The 27,334-nt window shown below is 39.3% G+C and overlaps 1 protein-coding gene across 3 annotated transcripts in view; it reads right to left on the bottom strand.

The window, feature by feature from the left end:
- espn (espin) overlaps positions 1 to 15,690 on the bottom strand; it is a 53,821-nt gene extending 38,131 nt beyond the window's left edge. For all 3 annotated transcript variants that reach the window (XM_066644949.1, XM_066644951.1, XM_066644950.1), the window contains exons 1-2: positions 14,812 to 15,690; positions 7,555 to 7,748 (exon numbers count right to left, since the gene is read on the bottom strand). In XM_066644949.1, coding sequence (XP_066501046.1) covers positions 7,555 to 7,748; positions 14,812 to 15,105 — 488 coding nt within the window. In that variant the 5' untranslated portion in view covers positions 15,106 to 15,690. The remainder of the gene's footprint in view (positions 1 to 7,554; positions 7,749 to 14,811) is intronic.
- Between the last annotated feature and the right edge of the window lie 11,644 nt (positions 15,691 to 27,334).

Genomic DNA, 27,334 nt, shown 5'->3' with positions numbered 1-27,334 from the left:
GAGGAAAACACATCATTATGTAGCAATTTCACATATCCAGTGGTGTTGAGGTTTCCACTGATGAAGAATGACCCCACTATCTTTGTACCCCATATACCACACCATACCATCAAGATGTGCAGCACCTGAAACTACAGATACTGGAAGCCTGTGCTAGCATTTCTCCTGCGGTGTTGCTATCAGTGTGTGAAGAGTGGGAGAAGAGGGTTGAATTGACAATCCAACACAACGGGCAGCACTTTGAACACATTTTATAAGTGGTCAGAAACTTGTAAAAAAAAAACTCATGAAAGAAAAAAGGTATGTTAAAACCAAGCACGCCATTGCTTTTCTTGTGAAATTCCCAATAAGTTTGATGTGTCACATGACCCTCTTCCCACCATGGTCAACACCCATCTTGAAAAGTTTCCCCCCTCCCATACACTAATGTGCCACAAACAGTAAGTTGAATATCACCAACCATTCCCATTTTATTAAGGTGTATCCATATAAATGGCCCACCCTGTAAACTGATTATCAGTCAGTGACAGATTCTGTAAATGATGGATATAGAAAAATTGAAAAATGTGTTTAAAAATCATATCACCATTATTGAAAGATTGATATTGAATTATTGTCCTGCCCTGTCTGACACTATTCTATGTGCTATTAAGGCTGATAAAAGAAGTCAATAAGGTAGATGTGTAGAATAAAATTGCACTGGATTTCAAGTAATGCTACATCAGTGATATTCTTTGTAAAGTGCTGAGAGGTCAAAGATTTACAGGAATACTACAAATTACTGAAAGTGAGGACCCATGAAAACAAAGCCACCAATCATCATACACTCTGTGGAGAGAGACAATAAAGCAGGCAGGCCTTTAGCATGTTCCATAGGGGACAGACCAGTGATAATGTGGCCCTTGGTCACAGCAGGAGGTCAGGGAGTGAGCAAGAGCCTCCCCTCTAAATCCCATAAGGAGTGGCTTTATTTGGACCCAGACTGACAAGTTAGCAATGAGTCAACTAAGAGGATTAGTGGTGCTCCATTGGTTTCAGTGTTACTCACGACTTAACAAGTGGCAGACAAAGTGAGCAGGAAGACAGAAAGGACGGACGAGAAGAGGAGGGGAGAGGAGGCTCCTTTTACACACAAATACACACACGTAAGTAAACATGCAAGCATGCATTCTCCCTCCCAGTCACACATGAAGGATTAAAAGAGCAAAGTTAAAGTCAGCCAGTGGCTGGCCAAACAACCGTAAACTGGAAAAGTGATCCATTTTTTGTCCAAATGACACATTATTTATACGTTCCAGCTGCTTCTGGTAGAAACACACATTTACCAGTTTTCCTACCAGTACTGTCTCCATAATCAGATTCTCTTGCATATGCTGCCTTTTCATGCTCATTTTTCTCATTTTGTGTACCCTAGAGTACAGGATATACATTTGGAGTATACAATGGTAAGTTAATGATAGATTAATGGTAACTGAGGCCAATGTGAAAGCGTAAAACTTGCTTTTATCATTGTATCTTCATATGCTCGAGTCTCAGTTTAACAGGTCAAAAGCTTTATATGTCATTAATTTCATACCCAACAAAACAGGCACAGTATGTTCTCAATAATCGTTGTTTATATATGGAAAATACGCTGGCTTGAGTTGGCAAAATTAAAAATTAAAATAATTTCCAGGATTTTATTCCAGCTGTCTGATAATCACAAACAGGGGTGTTGGGACAGCTCAAACTAAATTCTGTCAAAAATGATCTGATCCTGAATTTGCCACTTCTGAAGACGGTCAGGTGATTTGTTGACCAACTGGGCCACAGCCTTTGCATATTTTAGACCAAAGGGTGACTTGATGCAGCTACAGGCACCAGGCAATCGGAAATATGGACCCCTGCATACACACCAACATTCAAACAGTGTTCCAAACGAAAACAAAGAGATACTTAATATTTCAAACAGGAAGAGGGCTTATTCAGGGTTCTGTCATTAGGAAGTGGTCAGACGTGTAAATCATTGATGATTGTAACCCAACAGGCTGTGTACCAGCCTGGGAGAGAAAGCAGACCCAGCCCATAACTCTACCCTTCACTAAACACACTTACGTTCAGCCAAATGAACACAACATCACACAGAGTCCTTAACACACAGAGATGTGTACAGTAACAGTACTGTTGTTTCTTTTTCAAAACCCCTCCCTGTATGCTCTTGTCAAGGTGAATTAATTTCAGTATTATTTCAAACAGGTTTACTGACTCTTCAGAGCCCTGCCTGATATATACCCATTTGTCTAGATGGCTCTTCCTGTGTAAATAATTTAGACCCTGGTGAAAAAGTTTGTCTTCTCAGTAACATAAGCAGCTGTGTGAGGATGAATAGGTGAAGGTACTGAAGGTACTTCAGCCAACAAATTCCCACTTGACCTTTTGTTCAAAGAACAGGCACCCTTCAACTCCAGCAAAATGTCATAGTCATTTTCACAGCACAGACAGAGAGATGCTAAAGAAGATACCAAATGAACTGAGGCATATAAGACTGAAATTCATTCCTTCTTGTTTGGCTGCCACAGAGACCTAATCGAGTACAGCTTTCTGAACCTGAACTAAGGCTAATAAAAATGAAATTCAAACCTTCCTGCTTGTCTGCCACAGAGGCCTTGTCTAACAGAGATAGCTATGTACCCTAGAACAGGTAAATATTATTGCAATAATGCTATTATTGCTTATTTTTGCAGTCATATGCCCATCGTGCTCTCTCACCCACTGGCTCCCAAAGTTAAAGAGTTTCAGGAAGAAGTACGTTTCAATTATCTAGGAAAACAGCATGGCTGTCTTTGAACTTAATACGATATTTCAAGCAGCTAACAATGTATGTGTAAGTTTTATAAAAAACCTATTGGAGTGTAATGATAACTAAGTTCTACTATCTTTCATTTGTTGCTAGAATACCATTGAAAACACAGAGAGTGGTTGGATTTGGCAAAGCTCAAGAGGCAAAATGTATAGAAAGGTATATATAACATGTAAACATAATTAACATATAGAAACCAAAAAAATCTACCAAATCATTACTTCACATGAACATAGCTCATCTTATATGTGAAGCTACACTGTTTCTGAAGCCATTTGTCTGGTGAACCACTTGGCAAGGGGAGAGACGATCCTTACAAATTAGACATAATGCATGAATAAAACTCAGACTGAACAGAATCAGAATTACTACATGATTGAATAGATCAAAGGTAGAGAGTGTTGTCTAAACTGGCATCGAACTGTAAAAGGAATTAAAAGCCTTTGAATGTTTTGCATCTGAAAGCCAGGCCTCCCTTTTTGACCCTTGCAGGTTCTAAGCCAGGCCAAAGCCCTTAATCTGCACTAATTGATTACATAACTCCCAGCCTCCATGTGTTGTTTTACACCTTGAGAATGTTTTATGGTCATCCTCCTCATGTGTTTTGTATGCCGTTAGCTTTATCAGTGAAGAGCCACAACATGCAGGCCACAGCCTGTTAAAGCAGGATACAAGCAAACAATAGCCCAATCGAATCTGCTCTCATAAATCGCAGGCTTGTTGTCCAGGTACTTTATCTACATCTGTCTGCGGTCCTGTTCCCCCTTTCACAAAAGACACTGATATCTTAATGAAGGACTCATTCCACACCATTGAACAGTTGGCACGAAGGCTGGTTGGTAATAGCCAACACGTCTGGCCGTACCGAAGAAATAGTGAGGGAGCAAAAGAGGACAAATCAGCCTTTTGACAAATTAGTTTGATAGAACCCCTGCTGACCCCAGGAACATCACTGATGCATCCCAGTGCTTCTGAGAGATGTATCATTCAACACGGAATAAAAATTATGTCACCGCAGCCACATTTATCTGTGCTCAATAATCTATGCTAGGGGCAATATTTTCTTTATTTCTTCTTATTTTTTTTATTAACGGCTAAGCACCAGCTCTATGAAAGTGTCAAACAAATAAATACAGTGGAATTTGAGTTCTTAACTTGTGTTTATTGATAGTCAGAAAACATGTTATTTCTTACTATTTCAAGGAATAAGGTTTAAAAGACCGTTGGTGCCCGATCACATTTACAAGAATAACGGTACCTCTAAATTTGAGTTTAGCTTATTGCTAGGCTATTGTCATGAATAATGTTGGTTATTTAGCTAGATACTGTCATAACAGTCAGTCATAACGGTGTTTTACCGCGACGTTGTTCAGCTGTTGTCCACCAGTGACGTCACGGTTGCGTTCAAGAATTTCCGTAGCGAGCTCGGGTTTTTCCGTCAATTTAATAAAATTGTCAGTTTTAAAGCAAATTAAGCTGCTATTTTCATTTTAATTCATACTTATATCTGTCAGTAACTAAAATAATGTGAAATATTCATGGAGGTCCATTAAGTGGTGCTTAGCCTTTAAAACAAACAAAAAAATTCTAGCATGCTTATGGTTATGGTTATAGTTTATGGTATTTGGCAGTCAAATGCTACTTTCAAAATTTATATAACAATGGTGTCCAGGAGCATTCACAGATTTTAACAATGAATCTTCCTGGCTGTATCCTTCTCAAATCCCTTAAAACAGTTATCTGTCCTTTCTATGATCCTTTCCTTTTACAAAAAACATAACAATGAGTCCATATTCAGTTTTAAAATTATATCACAAAATCCTCCAAAAAGCATGAGCCTGTATTTAGGCGTTACCTCAGTTGCACCACCTTAATGAGTCTCACTGGTGGGTTTGGTGTCACCTTCTGAAACTCAAAGCCAAAACATGACACTATAGCAGTGAACCATGTATTAAAAACTCTCGCTCTCAGATGACAATACAAACCCTATAACCTTAATGAGGGTCATTAGGCCATGTAGCAACAGGTGACAGTCAAAATCAACAACGTGCCATATACCAACAAAGCAATGCTGTTTCTACCATGAGACTGTTATCTCCTTCGTCCAAAAACTACCCTATCAACACAATACAGAGGTCCAACAGAAAGCAGGCCTCTATTCAACAGTATTTGTTTACCTCATTAGACTAGTGGTCACCATAGTGACCACAGCACACAATACTGAATGGGACCAGGCTATCGAGCACAACCACAGCTTTCTTCCTTATTAAACTTTCAGGAGCACTGCATCTGTCTAACCCCAGAGTAAGCAAGGCATCACCCACAGAGAGGGCTTCAGCACAGGGGATATTTGACTCGTCTTTGATTGTTGCCGGCGGAAAAGTCTTCAAAATCCTCATTGTAAAATCATTCTCTGTAGTAGGGGTCACCTTCTGTGTTATTACTAAGATTCTTTTCCTTGTGCCAGTCCAGTCTCAACCTAAAACCCAGCAATGCTGTTAGAGTGCCCAATTAACATACAAGCCTACTGGCCAACTTCACTCCAGGTGCAGGTGTTACTAACCTCGATTTCAGCTTTGTAGTTTCACCAGCCAGAGATTTTCAACATCATCTTAAAGAAGAACTATTATACCACCTTTCCACAAGTTAACACAGTTCTGGGGTCTTAATGACAAGTCTGTGACATTTGTCATCAAAATACCACAAGCATCAAACAACACAGCCCTGTTCAGAACAACCAGTTTCAGCATCTGTTCCATTAAATGACCATTGTTTACTCTAACAACAGGACACCACACTAATTAGCAAGTGAGCATTAGCTCTGGTTTTAGCATTTTATTATTATTATTATTATTTTGCTCAGTTCTATTTCTTTGACATTCTCATTTACATAAGTACACGTATTTGGTTCTGTTTAAGCTCATATCTGTGCTCTTACATAAAGGTGGGTCCAGCAATGTGATTGGAAAGGCAAGAGGAAATTGTAGAACTACAAAATGCACCTCTATGGTCAGCGGAATTGAGAAAAAAAAAGTGGGTGGATAAACAAGAAGAGGTCTTGTGGCTTGTTGGTGTACAATGTGTAAACAATTGTTAAAAAAGATGGTGCATATATAATTCAGAATTTATTATAATTATGGTTTCTTCTTTGCATGATACAACTTTTAACTTGCATTTATGGATGCTGTGACAAACTCTGTTCACAGACAATGGCTTTCTGTAGTGTTTCGGAGCCCAATAAGAAATTTCCACCTGAAGGCCCATGATCACAGCCAGTCAATACTAGTTTTGAACCTTGTCCTTTGCATATAATATGTACTGAAATCTTCAGTTCTTTATTTTATGTTAAGAATGATGAAACCCTCCCCAACTTTCTTTCTGAAAGATTCAGCCTCTCTATTCTCAGGTTCAGAATTTGAAATGTTGCCTTTGTATGGTTTCCTATACAACCATTTTTACTGATTTGCACATCAGGGCATTCTGTTTTGAGGATGTGGTTTGTAGAATCCATTTTATGAATGGAGATGCTATCAGTCCTTTGAATAAACAAATTGCCACCTTAGTTGCAAATTACAAAACCACCTTGGGTACAATTAATTAAGCATGTGCCACTGCACTAGGGTGTGTAGAAATAATACAATAACAAGCCCATAAGAGCCGTATCTCAGGGCTATCTCTAAGGGACTGTGTCACTCCGCAACAATGCTGACTAGTAACAGTATGCATGTGTGTGAAAAAAAAAATGGCCTGAGGGTCTACCTGCCTCTTTCCTAATTTGTTTCTGTCATGTGAAGTTTATTTACACCTCCCACCTTCAGCTCCACCCCCATTCATCGTGACTTCCTTGTCTTCTAGTCCTACAAAGGGACTGGGGTCATATAAGGAACTCTAGGTATAAGATCAATAGTCGCTTTAAAGGAATACAAAAAATATCCAGAGTTTCTGCTCCTCGTTCATTGGCTCGTGCTGAATGTGACCTGTGGATCGTTCTCGTTTAAAGCAACAGGTGCTGAAACCTCGTTTTGAACAGGGCTGTTGAGACAGGGTGAGAAAAGTGCTGTGTTGTTTGATCATTGTGGGAGTTTGACCAAAGCACATCACAGATGTGTAACTAAGACGCTAGAAATGTGTTCACTTGTGGAAAAGGGGTATAATTTGTCTTTAAAAGAAAATTTCTAAATAGCAAAATCACTACAGTACAATTCTGTATACTTCTTGTATAAATATGCTACAATATATTGACATACAAAGCTGTTTTTTTTTCTAAACAAACCCTCAGCCTCTGATTTAGTCACAGTCGACTCTCACTGGCTAGTTAGGTCTATCCCATTAAGGTAAAGAGAAACCGACATGTGCATCTTCCATGTCAAATGAAGCACCACTGCAGTTTTCAAAGTGATGGTGATGAACAACTGGGCATCTTAACACAAAGCTATGATCAAATGATAAATACATAAAAAAGACATCCATGTTTATTAATGTACTGTGTGATGGGAGAGAGGAAAGCCCATCCTACCTACCCAAAGACTACTATACTGTCCTGGATGCAACTCAGCTCTTGGATTTGGCTTGTAACTTATTCACTTAAATACAGCCTCACATATGTAGAGGAACTGCTCCACACAGATGGGCTATTAAATATCTGTCACCCAAACAAGAGACATAAATTGAATACACTTATTATAGCCTTGACTTGATAACCTAAATGCTCTTACTTTGAACTGTGTCCCAACAGTAATCTGAGCGAGGGCAAGTCCCCTTTAGCAGCAGCATAGTGAACAGGTAGGGCTCCTGTGTCCGTGGCAATGCTGGGATTTCCTTCCCCACTCTTAAGTAACCACTCAGTGATCTCGTGATGGCTAAAGCGGGAAGCCAGGTGAAGGACTGTGGCTCCAGAGCAGTCTTTATCCTGCAAACACAAGAGAGACATAAGTGATTCCAGTTTGGCAAGATTTTAAATGGGTTTCACTGCACTTACTGCGAGTGTGTGAGTGAATGTGTGTGCGTGTGTTGCCCTGTGAAGGACTGGCGCCCCCCCCAGGGTGTATTTCCGCCTTGTGTCCAATGATTCCAGGTAGGCTCTGGACCCACCGCAACCAAATAAAAAGTATAGGAGTTATATGAGTAGTATACTACGCTAAATATCCACAAGTCAAATTAAAACATCTTATTTCTCCACAGTCCCACAGTAAAAAAATAAAGCTTTCATACTAGTACCTAGGACAGTTTTTTACTACTAGATCTCATTGACAACAACAATATTTTTTAAGTTCTGAATAACTCAGATGAACACAGGTGGCACAGTGGTGCAGCAGGTAGTGTCGCAGTCACCCAACTTCAGGAACCTGGAGGTTGTAGGTTCAAGTCCCACTCCGGGTGACTGTAAGGAGTTTAGTGTGTTCTCCCTGTGTCCGTGTGCGTTTTCTCCCAAAGTCCAAAAACACGCGTTGGTAGGTGGTGTGTGTGTTGCCCTGTTAAAGACTGGGGCCCCCTCTAGGGTGTGTTCCTGCCCTGCGCCCAATTATTCCAGGTAGGCTCCAGACCCACCGCGACCCATGTATTGGATAACCGGTTACAGATAGTGAATGTGATATTCTACAGACAGGTTTTAATGCACTTCATTTCAAATATATTTTGGATGCATCTCTGTTTAATTACGCTGTAGAACCCATTCTTAGATTTTCAATAGCTGCATTAAATTTGTGAGCCATCCCACGTTGTTTCACAAATTGCAGACGTCATGACGGTAATTTTATTTTAGAAAGTGATTGATATGGAATGAGCAAATTGTGTGTTCTGTTCTAGTTACTGTTGCTAAAATAGATAACCGTTCCATTTCCCTTTTGTGTCCGCTGACAATAAAACACCCTTTGTGTTGTGGCTACTTTTGCTGTGGCTTTTACTATTTGCTGTTCATTTTAATATTTAAAGTTATTTTCCATATTTGCAGCACACTGAGCCTCTGGAGTATTTTCCTATATTAGCAATACATTTTTATATTTAAAGTTTGTTTCCATTCCAAATTTAAACGTCATCAATTGCAGTTGTGTTTTAGAATTGGAAAATGTGTAATTGGTTACGTCACACATTAACCAAAAGTAGTGAAATTACAGTAATGTATTACTATGTAACATGGTGATTCCAACACTAAGACAAATCCTTTACATGACTCAGGTTTTGGCATTCCTTAGTTCACATTATTCATTCTTTCATTCATTATCTGTAACCCTTATCCAATTCAGGGGGTGGGTCCAGAGCCTACCTGGAATCATTGGGCGCAAGGCAGGAATACACCCTGGAGGGGGCGCCAGTCCTTCACAGGGCAACACACACACACACACATTCACTCACACACTCACACCTACGGACACTTTTGAGTCGCCAATCCACCTACCAACGTGTGTTTTTGGACTGTGGGAGGAAACTGGAGCACCCGGAGGAAACCCACGCAGACACAGGGAGAACACACCAACTCCTCACAGACAGTCACCTGGAGCGGGAACCGAACCCACAACCTCCAGGTCCCTGGAGCTGTGTGACTGCGACACTACCTGCTGCGCCACCGTGCCACCCTAGTTCACATTAATTTAATCAAAAAAACAATAAACACCAGCTATAGCTCTGTTAACAAATATTGCAATCATCTGATGCAGCATGATTTGATTTGGATTATTTACTTACCCTATATAATACAGTTAACCGAGCATTCTGGAACACATAAACAAGGCTTAGAAACACCAGTTCACTAACACTCCACGTGATTTAAAGTTATTTTTAGCAGTCATTCCATTGGTAATTCATGTAATTAATTCAATGCTGTAATATAACCTTCTAAGGCCAGTGTCACATACAACAAACTATAGCTTACCACTTCCACATCCAAGGAACTAAACTGATGTTAGTGAATTGGAGAGGGAGAATGAGCGAGGGAAATGAAAGAGGCAGCTCTGGTTACATTTTCTGTATGGCAGTCACCACCCTTTCCAAAATCCACTGAGTAAAATTGCATTTAGCTCAGTGTTAGCTGCTCACATGAAAGTAGCTGTGTGCTTTCAATGACGTTTCAGTGTATATGGATATTACTGGAAAAATCACTTATAAGAACAATGCACTTAAGTCACAAACAGAAAAATACTGTTTTGACGAGAACGAGACCACAGGGATTAGACTGATGAGAGGCCAACACTTTCATATTTAAAACATTGTCCTTTTAAAAGAAGATGACATTATCATTTACATTACATGGTTTTCAACAGCATTGTTATTTTTGAAAACTGTATTTCTTTTTACAGAAGTGTAGTGAAATACTGATTATAAATAATCTCTTGCTGGTGATATTCTGCTAACTTTCAAGGAGATATTTAATACAATTTGAAATCAATTAAGAACAATAGTAATAAACAGTAAGACTGAGGAATCTTCTGAGATTTTGTCGACTAAATTGGACTGTAGACGAAACCTTGCAACCATTTAACTAGCCTAAGTTATTTCAGAACAATTTTTGCATGTGTCCCAGTTAGTCTGTGATTCTTTTCCCCTTTCCACAGAAACATCACAGATCACCTGCGACTAAAGCAGGAAGCTAGTTAGAGAACAGCGTGTCATCAGAGGAATCATGCAAATGGATCAACATTTTTACAATATGCAAATAAGAAGAGTCAAAACCCCCCTTGTTGTCCTGTTGTGGATAAGGAAAGAAAATATACAGCACTGTGCACAGGTTTTAGGCACCAGAGTTCATGAGATTTATAAAGCTATTTATCTGAGCATTCATTCATTGCCTGAAACCTCTTACCCAGTTCAGGTTTGCAGTGGGTCAAGAGCCTACCTGGAATCACTGGGCGCAATCTGAGCAGTCTGTGTTTATTTACAAAAAAAAAAAAAAACAACGATCAACATTAGAATAAAACCAAATAACATTACTCCAGTGAGTGTGATATTCTGTGTGTGAATGTGTTGGTTTAACTTTTTCCAAATCTCTCCTCGTGGAGTCCGTATTATTTGAGGTTATCATCCAATGCCTAGTTTTACCGGTTAATAAATAATGATTTTAAATAATGTGTGCTGTTGATTTAACAAATTCATGCAAATCAAGGAGAATCTGAACAAAACATTGTTCTTCAAACTCACTCACACCTACTACTTTATAGAAAAAAAGATGACTTTTTTTTTTTTTATTTACTGTCATTATATATAATTTTATATAAGCACCATGCTTACTGAGAAGGTATTAGTTTAAATATATATAATAATCTTAGGTGCCTAAGACTTCTGCACAGTACTTTATGTGGAATTTGATTTAAGAGTATTGTTGAAAAATTGTTTAGCTTCTCATTATAGATAAGAAAGTATACGCAGTGACACACAGTGTTCATGATGAACAAATTTTGAATGTCCATTTCATCTAATTACGATCATAATAAACAAAAACACACCAGAACGACCAGTTCTTAAAATAACACGGTCCAGCAAATAACCTATTTAAAGCTTGACCACCTTCCAAGCTATAATAATATACTATGGCTAGCTTTCAAATATGTTTGTTTTTTTCATTAAGGCAAGTACACAAACCAAAACGTGGCAGATTAAGGCTAGCTTAAAAAGGCTAGCACTGAATTAACACCAGCAGTGTTGAATTAACAGGCACTGTGTTCATTCAAGTCCAGCTGGACACAAGTGAACCCTGTAGAAAATTCAGCACTGGAGATTTTGCTGTGCAGGGTGTGTCCAAGTCCAGCACAGAGTAGGGTTTAACCTTATTTAGCTCTCAGATTTTGAGAGAATGTTTTTCAGGTTACCTACAGGTTATACCGAGCTTACACTTGCAGCCATTTTAAAATGCTATCTATGTAGAGAGGACCATAGGTATTCAGACAGACTCTTAATGTAAAACACATAACAGAAATGGTAATTAAATATTAGATTGTGGTAAAGAAGGTGGAACTAATATGTTGCAAATGCTTATAAGGCACCATATTATCAACACCTCTGTTTAGGAGTATCTGCAATTCCTGTAAACCCACAAACTATGAAATTAAACAACTCAGTTTTTTCAAAAACACGGAATAAAATATGTCATTGGAAACTTGTGCTTCATTTCAAGTAGATGCACTTCAGAACCACTGTGCTTCCTGGTCTAAGTCTCTCCAATCAAAGAGGGGAAACAACGCAAGGCAAACACAACTAGTACAGAAATCAGTATATTTAACAAATATGGAGAAAAAAAGAGAACAAACTGAAAATGACTAAAATCAGCATTTCTGGTCCTCATGCCTTGTGAGTAAACAGAGGCCCATTCTGTTTTAATGGACCAGGTTCTGAAACCAGTTGTTCTGAGCAAGGCTGTTTAGGCAGTGTAAGTGCCATGTTGTTTGATCCTTGTGGTACTTTGACCATAGCATGTCTCAGACAATTTATTAAGAACCCAGAGTAGTGTGTACATCTGTGGAAGAAGGGTATAATATGCCCTATTTAATACCAAATGTGGATTAGTTTAACAGAAAAATCCGACATGGATTTCTATTGGATTAAAAATACAGTAAAATAAATTAAATGCAGATATTTTAACGCAGCAGCCCAGCAACACCTAAACATCCTTATCTTCTGGAGTGCAATACATCCATCCATCCATTATCTGTAACCGCTTATCCAATTTAGGGTCGCGGGGGGTCCAGAGCCTACCTGGAATCATCGGGCGCAAGGCGGGAATACACCCTGGAGGGGACGCCAGTCCTTCACAGGGCAACACAGACACACACACATTCACTCACACCTACGGACACTTTCGAGTCACCAATCCACCTGCAACGTGTGTTTTTGGACTGTGGGAGGAAACCGGAGCACCCGGAGGAAACCCACGCGGACACGGGGAGAACACACCAATTCCTCACAGACCCGGAGCGGGAATCGAACCCACAACCTCCAGGCCCCTGGAGCTGTGTGACTGCGACACTACCTGCTGCGCCACCGTGCCGCCCGAGTGCAATACATATGAGATTAAATATTGTTTTAAAATATCAGTCAAGTACGCTGTAACTGTGGCCAAACAGGTAGTGAGTGCCGTTGTCACACAGCTGCAGGGTGCTGGGGCTGTGGATTCAAGCCATATCTCAGATGACTGTCTGTGAGGAATTTAGTGTGTTCAGTGTGGCCCTCCCACAGTCCAAAAACACACGTTGATATGTGCAAATTGTCCATAGGTGTGCATGTAAGTGTGTGACGGACTAGCAAACCATTTAGGGTGTGTTCCTGCCTTGTGCCTAGTGATTCTGGTAGGCTCCAGACCCACTGTGACCCTAAACTGGATAAACAGTTGCAGACAAAAAATGGATATTAGTCCAATCCAAGCATTGTTTCAGTGCCAATACTTTTGCCACACTGGCATATTTCTGGCAGGATTATTGATATTATTCCTGTCTTAATGCATCACTGTTTTGAATTTATAAAATTACAGATCTTACTTTTGTTTGTCTGAATAAACTAAGCCTCAATGTAAGCCTTGTTCTTCAAGACCTCCACAGGACCACCGCTGAAGGAATCATTTGGTTGGAGAGCAGGTGTTAGTGAATGTAACACAAACAGCATGAAGGCAATACAGTGTCACTGATAGACTGGAAAAAGTCCAGCAACAAGAAGTGTACCGTGGTCAAAAACGGACTACTGATGGACAGACTAGATGATGACTGTAATTTGCAGTGTTTATAACTCCCAGCAGTACTGCTGTGTGTTATTTCTTTGTATGTGGGCAATCATGTCAGTGTCATTACCGAACTGAGAATGGTTTACAACCCAAATAAACACTGCTTACTTGTGGACCTGTAGGGGTCATAATTTTTGATTACAGCTTGACAAATGAGTGAAAACACATCACTATTAATATATTATATATATAAACTCACGAGGCCATTTTCATGTAGCATTCTGTACTAAAAATCTGGTTATAGTGCCTTGGTGGGATTTCCGAATGCTGTTTACTCATCTTGTTTCTACCCTTTGTCAGAATTGAAGGAAGGGTTCAAGAAAACAGAAAGGAAGGATTGAGTTTTTAGATAATTCAAAATAAACAAAGCCCTGTATGCACCATGGAATACTACACACAAACACTCGTCCCATTAGAAACAAACTATCAGGCTTCACTCTCGGATCCCTCCCCAGAATTCAACCTCCTCAACTGCTTGATGACCGAGCCGCACAGGTGAGTAAACCCTTTGGTCATCGGCTGAAGGTTGAATGAGTGTGACAAGACCTGTCCTAATAATGACACGGGACATAACAGCATCAGCATTAGGCAGCATTCGTTCCAGCGTGGACAGACGTAGTCATGTGTCACCCTGAATGTTTCAGTGCACTGGCTCTAGGTCAATCTTCAAAGCTTATACATTCACAGTCTTGTGCTGTATTTAAAGCAATAATTAAGGCGACAAATAAGATTCAAGTCATTTTCAAACCTCAAATACAGGTGATTACTGCCTTTATGTATTTTTATACTGAACACGCATGAATATGGTGTATAATAAAGACCTGAACACAATTTAGCTCAACTAATTCGTACACATGTTTATATCGAAGGTCAAACACAATCTATCTTAAATTATTTAGTCCATTGGTACCCATAGTATGAGCCATGAAGCAATATTGGGTTTTGGACTGCTTGAATGTTACCCTAACCTCAAAAAAATCCATTAACAAGACAAATGTGTTGTATTTTATTAACACAACACTTCAGTATTATAAAATGCCCCTCTGTGTGATTGTTTAGTATCACTACAGTGCTAATAGGTGGGCTGTAGTTGTCATTAACTGTTAGCTCTGATGTGTAATGCTAATTGAGGGGCTATAAACATCCACTGTTTTCCACATTAGTCTCCAGTGCCAAAGTAAAGACCCAAACTTTAGCTTGACTCTGCCATTTCACTTTGGACACACGTATCTAAGACTGTAAACTATTTCGGTCACTGCCCTTTCAGACTCACCGACGCTCGGCATCCTCCCTGCGTTAGGAGCCACTGGAGGCAGCTCAAGTTGCCCGTGGCCGCGGCGTCGTGAGCTGGTGTCGCTCCGTTGTTGGCCACGCTGTTCCCCGTCAAACCCGCTTCTTCCACCAGGAACCGGAGACACGATAACTTCCCCGCGCGGGCGGCGTGGTGAACCGGAGAAGCGCCGAGCACGTCCTTCAAATCCCCGGACAGAACCTTCTCCGATAGCTGTACTTTCAGAGTCTGAATGTCGCCCTGTCTGGCGGCGAGGAGAGCCCTCTCCACCACCATGACTGCACTCTCTCAGTAGTTTAGTAAGTTACACCATTAAGAAAACGACCAACTCACACCTCGGTTCCTGGTACAGACGGAGTTTATTCGGCGGAAAGTGTAGCTTTAAGTTCTACGTGTTAGCTACCATCCTCTGTTCGGTGAAGTTCAAACGTGAGCCGGCTTCTCCATGGCTGACGGTTAAACACGGCTAGAAGATGAAGGTGCCGCGAGCTCACTCATATCCTAACGGTCGGCGCGAGACAGGTCTAAACGAAGCCGTTATTAATTCTTAAAAGGTCTCGTTGTGCTTTAACACCAGAAACGCAGACAAAACAGCAGAACCGAGCGGCCGTGGGAAGAAAATCCGCTTGAGGTTCATTGTTGTGAAACGGCGAGGCTCGGGCTCGTGACCTTCCGCGACACTCTCCTCCTGTTTATTCGCGGACTGTTTTGTTTAGCTGGACCCTCTTTTGCCTTCCGCTCACCTCTCCCTCTGCTACGTTTCCGGCGACGCGAATTAGCTTGAATTTGTTTAGTTTATGATTCTCCTTCACTTCAGGCTCCTTCACCACCTCAAACACCTGTTGAATAATCCATGAAGGGGAGGAGGAGGGGGAGGAGAGCCGCTTTGGTCTCTCCACTGCTCCTTTCAAATCCGCTCAAACGTTACAGTGACTGCAGCCTACGACGTCCCTGCCGCGGAGCAAATCGTTGCCTTGACTTCACTGTTGTTTGAAATTTGACTATTACAATTAAACCGCTTACTGTAACACACGGCTAACACTTTAACCAAAGAACATGGTTATTATTGCTGAGATAGCGGATGTGTTGGTAAATAAATGTAGTGGAGTGAAATGTCCTGCTGTACATGCGCACACAGGGGATATATCCGATTACGTTCCCGTATTTTACCTGTCAGGGCGGGGTAGGTGTGGGGCGAGGGATTGAACTCTGATTGTACCCCGCAAGACCAATAGATGGCAGTCGAGCATAACTTTGTTTATGAGTGTTGAACTAGAACGTTTAAAAGAAGTGTCACATTAGAATTGTGATGATAAATAAATATTTTTTTTCCCAAGCAGAATAAAACAATGACTTTAATCAAATGCAACCGACTGGACAAAGGCGCTGTTACCGCAATGAGAGCAGCACAGTTCTATCTGCCCATAGAAATGGGGAAACTGCACATCACTGATATTACATTGACGGGTTTATATAAGGTTTTATTTTATAAGTTACTTAATCATGTTCATCAATATTTTTTCCTATTTATCTGACTTTCAAGACAGCACTAAATCACTTACTGTAATATATTTGTATATATTCTGTATATATTGCTCAGTTGCTTAATAGAAAGTTTTGAAGTTTAAATATTCAGTCCTCCTTAATTTAGCTGTCATGCTTAACAGCGTTTACGAAGCATGTACATTTATTTTTTTCACTTATTATTGGTGTATGAACACATGGAAATTACATGCAGGAGCTTTACGTACATATAATTTTTGTTCCCCTATCATAGCTACTGAATTTTATATGTGCAACACCTTTAATAACACACCGTATTCCATGCTATTTTTGTTAAATAGAACATATGTGTTCCTCTAATATGATAATTAAACCTAAAGTATGAAAAATAAACGTTAAAAATAACAAAAACATGACCAGGGGTGCCCATACTTTTGCTCACGGCCGTAGGGACTTTCCAAGCTGTGAGCTCCGCGCGCTCTCCATATGCAGTTAAGCCTAATTTTCCGCTCGAGCGCCTGCTCTGAGGTTGATGGTTGATTCCCAAGAGAGTTGAGCCTCGTGCCTGGCGCGTGCAGAGCTAACACCCGCCTCTTCTGAAAGCCCCCACCCCAAACACACACACACACACACAATCACAATCAGTTTTAACAGATCCGCACGCGCCGGACGCGTGGGGAGGGGTTCCTCTGGGAGAAAGGGGCAACACGCAACAAGTCCCCAAGGACTGTGGGAAATATCTGCACTAAAGCAGAGCGGAACGTTGTGGCGCTGTTATTCATCAAGCCTATGAGGTTCATTAAAATGCTTCACATTTTAGCGCAAGATTTGACTTTGTCTTAAAAAACTGTAGACAAGTATGGCATTGTTACGTCATTAACGACATTAGAAAATTCATTTAAATATGCTTTATGCATATACAACTTTTAAATTTTTTTTTTTAAGAAATCGATCTGGATTTGAAAAAGTAAGCAGTTTGACTCGTATTTTGTTAGTTTGTTCTGTTAACATATCTGATGACCGAAGTACAGTAAATAATTTTGTTAAATTAGTGCATAGTTCTACTCCTAATTATCATTAAAATGTCACCGAACACTGTCATTGCTAACTATATTTAAATAACCTAGTCTTATCCAGTCTGGCAATTCCTTTTAAAATCCATCCTCCATCATTTCATGAGCAACAGGGTTCATTATTTTAACAGCACCCTGACTCATTATCTTCTAACTGACACGTTTGAATCCGTGCGACCCAAGTCGTGTGAGAATTCCCACACAATCACAGACAAGAGAGCCAACGGTCTCTGTGTGTGTGTGTGTGCGCGCACGCGCGCTGGGAAGTTATTTTTCCCAACTCGTTTTCGTGAAGCCCCGCCCTCCCCCTGACTTACAACCAATCATTGGTGTGGAACGCGTGTAATAATATACCTCAAGCCAATCCCAGCCCAGGAAGGCGGGGTTTGTGGTAAATCTGGTGGGTGGTAGACTCCCGTTCAAACTCTGGGAAAAAGGCAAGCATATAAGCAGCACGCGTCTGGCGCGAGACAGTTATTCAAATTTCCCTCCAATTATTCCCTTCAGGAAAGGGCCAACCGAAGGGGCCTTTGTGTCTACCATCTGGTGCTCTACACAAAACACCAACCAGAATAAAACAGAGCCGTGTCCCGGTGAGAGAGGTTTAATCACACCAAGTCCCCACAATGCTGCGGGAAAAAGGCGGGAAACTTAAAAAAATGACGTCTGGATATAAAATCTAGAAAAGCAAGCTATGCTAATTTAAAGATGAAACGTAACACGTGACACAGTGCTGAACTAAATTAGAGTATAAACTAAAAAAAAATATTTTTGTTCATATGTCATAAAAATGTAAACAAAGCCAGAGCCATTGTGGGGGTAAACTATACCAAAATTTATATGGTGAACAAAAATCGGATTATTTGCTTTAAAACAGTTTTTATTGATGTTATATTCTTTACTTATTTTGAATTCCTAAGCTAATAGTTCCTATACACTTGACCATAACGCATTGTCCATCTGCCACTCACTCGTGTCTGTTATTACTTCTGTCTCACTGCACAGGGCAAGGCAGGGCTGCCCAAAAAGTGTCCTTGAAATGTCCTGTTTGGATTTCATTAGATTTGGTTCAGCAGGAAGTTAGCATAACCAATTCCATGGCTATATTTTTTATGCTTCTTATAGTTTAATGTTTCATTCAAAAGCATTTTGGTAACAAAGGGGAAAATATTGTCAATAAGCTGCTTTGAACAGCTTATTTTTTTTTTTTTTTTTTTGGTTTTTATTGTAATTTTAACCCCAGTACACAACAGTTCATTGTAATTTGGCAACCCTTGGTCAAGCAGCCTACACGTAGCTCATAGCTACATTTTTAACAGTATATTATACACCCATTTTACAGCTTACCATGCTTGATTTTGACTGTATCATTTTTACAGAATTTTTACATCTTTTCATCTATAAATACACAGGTATGGTATTCATTCATCAAATATTCAAAAGTGTTAAAATCTGGTGAAATCAGACAAAGCAGACAATGGGGGAAACAGTTTATTTGTGTTGTGTGTTTGGAAAAAAAGACACCACACGCAAAAAGAAGAAGAACATTTATTTCTCTCTCTCTCTCTCTCTCTCGCTGTCTCTCTCTCTCTCTCTCTCTCTCTCTCTCTTTCTCTCTCTCTCTCATACACACACACACACATTCCAATAATATTTTACTATATATCTTTTTGATACTAAGTTCCAAAATACATCATTAATGAAATACACCATTAATACATCATTAATGAAAATGAGAAGAATTTCACAATTGGCTATATTCAAGTCTTTATGGAAACCAAATTCTGTCATATTATGCAGTGACAGTTGTCGGGAAATACCTCAAATACACACTTTGATTTTATGTTTACCACAGAATGTAGATATGTGCATTTAAATAATCTATTTTATAAACAGTCTATTAGGGTTATAGTAATATATAGATCACAGTGTGTTACCAAGTTTAAAACAAGGGTTATAGTAGCTAACATTTAATTTTTAAATAATCAAATGTCAGAAATGTGTACATCACAAAACGTTTTGCTTTTGTCACTTTCAATCACAAGAGCAAAATTTGGGCTTGAAATTTTATTTTACATGTTTAAATAAATGTATCTATATAGTCCAGCGAATGTGTTAACGATCAAAGACGTCATGTTTAAAACACAGTACTCATAAATTATCACAGACAACACCGTTGTGTCACATCTAAAAGGTAATGGCACTGAATTCTCTAAGCTTTCTGTTTGTCTCTGTCATTGACTCAGTCTGTAATTCAGAGTTGCTTGGTGCAAAAAGGAAAAACAGTGGTAAATCTGGGGAAACATTTGTTATCTTTCACGGCTGTCTTACAGTGCCATGCAGATATCTCCATACTGTTTTAAACTAGACAAAACTCGTCATGTCTTAAGAATCTGGCAACATATCTGTAATATGTGAAATGTATGGAACTATTCAGCATCTTCACCACTGTGAGCAAAATGGCCCTGCTAAGTTTTTACAGCATTCCAATTCTGAATTTCTTTATCGTGGAAAACAGAAAACAAAAGTGTGTTTCTGATTACTGATTTGGGTGTGCACTATGATGCTATTCTCTTAAACTAAGAATCCATGCACATCTACATTTTATATTCCTAGTAAACACAGTCAATTCTAATGAATTTAATAGTATTGTTGGTGTTCTAACAATAGCAGTACTGAACTTTTACAGATAAAAAAAAATAAGCAAAAGGAAGAATAAACACAGTTCTTAAACATAGGATGCATTATTCAATGTTATTGTCTCAGAATGACTTTCTCCCAGAACTGAATATCCTTCCCCCACATACCTACCAGTCTCTGAGCAGGGCTGGGGTGGGCTGGGAACACTCTTGGATGAAGATTCAGGGGCTAGCTCATTAGGCATCAGCAGTTAACTAGGGAAGAGAGCATAGCATTCATTCAAAACTATTCATGTAAATATGAAACAGTTAACTATATTACTATGGAGTGTCACAGTAATGAGGGCATAGGTATAAAGAGTATATAACACTGTGAAACATGTTTGAGTGTATAATATTAATTAATGTACCCTTGATAGAGTATACTGTTTAAAAATATACAACATTGCTCAGTATCTTTTTAAGCCAGTGGGGTCCCTGAGGTCATACTGAACAGTGTTTATTTGTTTACTTAATAAAGATAAAGGGATGTGGTAGTATATGTGTTAACAATAGAGTGTCATGCTGATAATGACAAAACAAACTCAGATTATATTTAATTCTGAACAACAATAGTAAATCTATGCTGAAATAATTTAGAAGAAATTATCATACACACACACACACACACACACACACACACATATATATTAATGCTAGAGGTAGAGCCACATATAATACTCAGTGACAATAAAGCTTAGCCAATTCAAGCTAAAGCATATTACCAGTATAAAAAGGGATAACATATGTAACATTTTTAAAAGACTGTAAGTAAATAAGCAAAGTAAATATTGTTGAACATGAAGGAACTCACCGAGCATGTGCTACTCCTCCGTGCTGCTCGTGCGCTCTGACAGGGAACGCGTGGCACTGAGAGCAGGCGCGTGCACTTGTATTGAGCGCCCTTTTGCTCGAGCTCAAATGAGGTGAGGGCACGCGCTTGGTGGGCGGGGAACATCTCCACCCTTTCACCCTAAACCTGCATCATCAAAACCATGTCGCATACACAGCAGAACCCGGAGGACAATACAAACAAAGCATTCATGAAATAATCACAGGAAAGCAATATCGTAGAAAAGTTTTACTGGAAGTTTAATTTAATAGCAATAAACTGCTTTAAAGAGTGCTAAATCATGAACGTGTAAGTTACAACGTACTGCAAACAGAGAATAATGCAATTTGGTTTGTAATACCAATTAAAGCTGCTCAAACAAGTATCCCAAACGGAATAGGAATATATCTTACCTTTATACAAAACAAGCAGCAATGGCACATTAAACAGGTTTAAGCATAACCTTGCCTGCAGTTTAAGTGTTAATGGAGAATCAGTACTGGAAAGTCTTTTAGACAAGCGTTAATCTGGTAAACGCACTTAGTAGTAACAATGGTTTTGTTCTTTAAGATACTTTTAATGTTTGCACAGCGGCAGCCATTTTGTTCTAGATTCCAAACTGAAACGGACTCATATATGTAGCCTATATTTGTATTATATTGTATTTTTCCTTTTCAAACACTTTGAAAGACCATTTTTCTTCACCCGGGCACTTCAGCTAGGCTATACGAAGAAAAAAAACTCGGGTTTGCTGTCTGCTCGTCTCCATAATTCATTATAATTGAGAAGCCATCTGCTCTATTGTCTCTTCGGCTCGTGCCGTTCTCGTGCTCCTAATATCAGCGCGAGATACCCCTAGAGACCCTCAGGGCCCCTCTGACCAGATTCAAAAAAGGCGCCTTTTGTTCGGCTCAAGCACGCTCGCTGTTCCCCAGATGAGCAGCGGTAGACACCGGTCAAATAGAGTCAGAATCAAGTGAGGGTACACTCAACAGCTTCTGACAAATAACAACTAAAATAATAAACTACTCATGGTAAAGCACTAAAAGTAAAATGCTGTGTCCAGTGACGTTAGCCAGCTATAAAGTATACGGTAAACACGAACGAGCACAGACTACAGCCGCGTGCTCCGTCTGCGTGCAGCAGAATGAAGGTCGAACTGCACTGTTGACTGGAGAAGGTTCCAGAATGGCTCCACGTCACGGCCTCGCGTGCGTAGGTTAAAGTTTTGGCCAGATGTTCACTACATTTGGCTTGGTGTTTGGCGTGGGTTTTCTCTCAATTAAAGACTGATATCCACACCGTGTGATGCAAATCATAAAGGAGCCCATACACTGCCCGCTAAGACCGACAGACAAAGGTTCCAGTCCCAGACGCGACTCAAAGCTTGATTCTCTCTCAGGATTCGTTTGGCTTCGTTTGGGAAACATAAAACCCAATAACAACAGGCTCCAAAGGATTTGTGTCCACAACTGTCTCTAAGACAATACATGAGTGCATTTTACAATATACACATTAAAAATATAAAAATATTTATTGTTAACATCCTCCAATATTGTAACTAAACAGGAAAATAAAACTGTATGTAAAAACAGCAAACAATACATTGTTTTCAAAGTAATTCTGGATCATTTTTACTCAACTGTTCTTTAAAATGTTATAAAACACTGATACAAATTAAAGCTCAGAGTTTTTAATGATGTTCAAAGATGAAAAACATTTTGAATATAAAATAGGCTTATATATAATACTTTGTTTAAACTGTGGAGAATAAACCCATAAAGCTCTCTCTGGGCTTTGGAACTAATTGATTAGCCAAGAGTACAGATCATTATTATGAGTTACTAACAAATTATTTGTATTCTTACAGCCTAAGAATGTATCTGGCTGACAATAAAGATAAAGAGAAATACGTACAATAAACAGAGTTTAAAATCTATGTGTACATATGCTGTAATCATATAAACATGTAAATGTATTAATTGTAAAACTGTACAATATATATTAAGTTGGCACCTTTGGATTCTCTGTTCATACAAGTAAATAAATCGTAATCTCAAGTGGCTGTACATTTTATTAAACCTGCTGCTGAAAAGCAATCCCCCAACCCCCCACACAAGCTTGTTGAGACCCAAAGCCTCCCATGTTTCCACGCTCCACACACCCTCACACCACATCAGCTCTACAATGTAACATATGCTCAACAAACAGCATTAGTTTAGGCTTGGGAAGCCTTCAAACACTTTGGAGCACATTTATTGGACATTAAAATGTGGTAAACAGCTTCCCAAGCCATAGCATGTCTGTAGATGTGAAGATGTGGTGATCTGATTGAAATATTCCCATATTTTTCACAAAACACAAGTTAATTGAATGTTAAAGCTCTGGACAATAAAATTATTGTAGTAAGTATCAAGAAAATGCCAGAGGTCATCCTTTATTTCTTAAATATTTATGTGCAAACCATTAAAACAAGATAATTTAGATACTTTAGAGATGGTTAGACAACAGATATTGCACTTACATGTGAAAGGGGGTGTGGGGGGGGGGGATTTCAAACAACTACTATTACATTAACTATTACATTAACTATTACATTAATGATTAAATAATGTCTATATTAGATAAACAGCACTCATAGCTTTCCTCTTTACGAGGCAGGAGATAATTAAACCATGTCCATTGCACTATTAAATGCTTTTTCTGTCCTTCATTCCACTGTGATACAACAACTAAACGATCTGAAATTATGCGTAGCTGTCAAGATTAAAATTTGCACCAAAACTGGACACCTGAGGAATGGAATAAAGTCAGACTAGTGAGTCTAAATATGTAATAGGATTATTTAAAACTTTCCAAAACTAAAAGCCATTCACTTGAAAAGAATGGATGCTGTAATACAGGCAGTTGGATGCAATGGACTATGAAGAAATGGCATTGAGGATTGAGGAATATAATTCATACAAATGTATCCATCGCAAAAGTATATATTCAGTTCATTGTTTATGTGAATATGTTTGGATTAGTTCCACTTGCAAAGGATCAAATTTTGTAATGCTTAAACAGACTCATTTTCACTGTTAAAACACTATCATTAGCCATCATTCCAAACTGTCAGCTGATGAAAATCTCACCCAGTAAACATTTAGCTGTTGATTCAACGTTGAAATAACGTAATAACTGCCGTCTAATCAACGTTCTCTTAAGGTTGAAAATGAAAGTTGAAAAGACGTCCAAACACAGATATTGAAAAGACGACTATTAGACGTGTTTTGGACGTCCACTGACGTTATTAATTGGTCCCGAAATAAATTACTTGTATAAAACGCATTTTGGACATCCACTGACGTTATCGATTGGTCACCACTTGATAACTGACTTATTAAGATGGATTTTGGACGTCCATTGACGTTTAAAATATGTCCTTGAGGGACAGACTACTTTTAGACCTATTTTGAACGTCCAGGGACGTTCCTTGTTTACTGGGTCAGAGCTTTATCAACGTTCATATTGTTCACACCTTGTGCAAAAACTCACCAATCAAGTGGAAGCAGAATACATCGTTATGATAAAGAGTACCTAGATAAGCCTGAGGCATTTTGGAAACAAGTGCTGTACATGATACAGAGGTACGTGTTTTTAATTGGACAACAGTGATGTAAAATGAAAAAAAATTACCAATTATTACTGACCAACGACTACATTTGGCAAATATCTCTTCATGACATGCCATAGGATACAGCTCCGGATTTAAGGTAGACCAGCAAAACACATGCCCTTTGAGTCTGTATAACCACCTTGTTGTAGCACATGCAGAATGAGTTCTTCATTGTTTTGTTTGAATAACCATGCAATTGTTGGGATATGATATCACCTTAATAACAGCCTATGTCTCTGTAAAATTGCAATATACATCTCCACACCAGTGTTACCTTCACATGTGATATTCACCTGTGCCTATACACTGATGCACCTGCACACCATGACATATGTAGGCTTTTGCACCTTTCACTGATATGAATTCCATTTTGTCTTTAATAAAGAGAAACAACACCAGTTTTCCACAAATCATGGTGAAACATCTGACCCCAACATACCACCATCTCTCCAACTGTCTGGGATGAGTTTGGGCCCAGAGAAATCTGCAGTGCTTCTGCACAGAATTAATTTATGGCTTTTTCTTTTGCATAATAGAATTTCATGTTGCATTATTTGATTTCCAAAATGCACAAGAACCCATGTGGCTATATTTATAAACATAGCCTGATGGTTTTTCTTGCAGTGCCATCTGAGGGCTCAAAGGCCATGCACACTCAACAGTGGTGTCAGAGATATATCAGGATTTACTGAATGTTTTAATAATATATAATAGTCATACACAGGATAAGATGTAAAAGATCCTATGCCAATTCATTATGGGTTTCACATAGGGCCCACCACACTCTCTTCCTACCTGCAACCACAACATTCCTGTAATCTTTGGCCATTTAAATCCTAACCCAAACCAGTCGGGTTTCTTTGGATGTTTATGATCCGATCAACAACCCACTACAGCTAACACCGAAGCTTACTCACTGGGCCGAGCCCTTGTGTACTAAACTCAGCCACTGCATTGCTAGCTCTTCACAGGGATCATCAAGGCAGCTCCTCTCATCAGTGTTTCACTGAATTAAGCCCACAACACCTCTGGAAGGCTCAACAGTGAAATCTGGCAGCCCAGACCCACTCCCCTCCAAGCTAGCTTTACAACCCTACCATCCTTCAACAACCGTAAATCCACTCTGGCCTCCCTGGTGACTAAGGCTTTCACAGCCCCACTGGCACCGTTAATGTATGCTTAGTGCCACCAGTTCCATGTGAACTTTACACTCTATCAACTACCTGTGCTTTTGCAAATGGTAAATCCAAACTAAGCCTTCATTTACAGTATGTTTAACCAAATACCCTGTGCTCTCCTTAGCCAAAACCACTGACTAGACCTTTCAGCCAATGGCCTTGTTTTGCGTGTGATGCTGCTATTGTGCACTGTGCCTCCTTTTCCTGCTCGTGAATAAAACTAGGCATCATTCGCCTTCTTTCTTGCAATGTGGCTTTACCAAACACTTTCCATGAATCACCTGACCAAAGGCCTGCTCTTCCGCATTGCACTTGGCCAATCACAACCCTTAGCTTCTGGCTACCTGCACTGCAACTTGCGGATTCCACTTCCTTCCTGCTTTTGTGAGTGCTGCTGCCGCTTTTACCACGTAGCTGGTGAAAGACCTAAATTTTGAACAAACTTGCATTGAGAAATCATTTTTGGACTCTTTGACAATTCCCTTACAAAGCAGGCAGTATGTGGTAAACCACTTCCCATCTTAGCTTGCAGAGACTGAGACTTTGGTGGATGATCCTTTTACACCTTGTATACTCAGCTGCTTATTGTGGAATGTTCACAAATTAAAGTATTTTATAAACATTTCACTATTATTTTTTTGGTGTGTATTTCAACTTATTTGGTGTGTATTGCAGGTACCATATTTAAAATTAGCGTGTTTTTAAATTGTTCAGTGAAAAATGTATACTTTTGTGCTTTTGGGGTGTGTTCCTACTCAGGGATTTAGCCTAGTCCTGGACGATATCTTAATGTCAAAGGAAAATCGCCAATTCATAATGCGGTGTAGTCCAGGACTAGGCTTCATCCCTCACTTGAAAACCACATCAGCATGTATTGACTATAGGATAAATCTGACCATGTCTTAAGCTTAAAATAAGTCCTTCAACTTCTACATACATTTTTAACAGAAAGAGAGGCTGCCATTCTGTCGTCCTGTTTAGATAAACAACAACAAACAAACAACAGTGAATTACAGGTATCCAATGCTAGTTCAATCAATCATCAATCAAACTGTATTTATACAGCACTTTTTTTTTACAACTGATGATGTCAAGAAGTAGCTTTAGAATTGCTAATTGGTATTGCCAAAGGCAAAAGTGGCAAAGAAAAACTCCCTCAAGGCTGGAGGAAGTAACCTTGGGAGGAACCAAGACTCACAAGTGGGACCCATCCTCCTCTGGTCAAACTACTGATAGAAATGAACAGTATAACCAGTTAAGTCTGACACAGTGCTATACAATTTAGTCATCTTAGAGTACTGAAGTAAGAGTGATGGAAGTAATGGTGATGGTAAGTAAGGCAATGGTAATAATAATAATTTTGGATCCTAATATAATAATAATCCTGGACCTCTGGAAATTGAAATCAGAGACTCATTCTCACAAAGCGCTGTAGCTTTGAAAAGGGCTGTAAGAAAAAAAAAGTGCTATCTTTTTATTTTGACCAAAGCAGGTCACATACGTTTCATTTAGACTCCAGAGAACTGTGAAAACGTGTGGAAAAGTGTAATCATGCATCCCCTTTAAAGCAAAATCCCTGCTGG

This window comes from Hoplias malabaricus, chromosome 14, assembly GCF_029633855.1.
Source record: "Hoplias malabaricus isolate fHopMal1 chromosome 14, fHopMal1.hap1, whole genome shotgun sequence".
NCBI classification, from domain to species: domain Eukaryota; kingdom Metazoa; phylum Chordata; class Actinopteri; order Characiformes; family Erythrinidae; genus Hoplias; species Hoplias malabaricus.
Note: the sequence above shows the minus strand (reverse complement) of the source record. Positions and strands in the feature narration are given on the sequence as shown.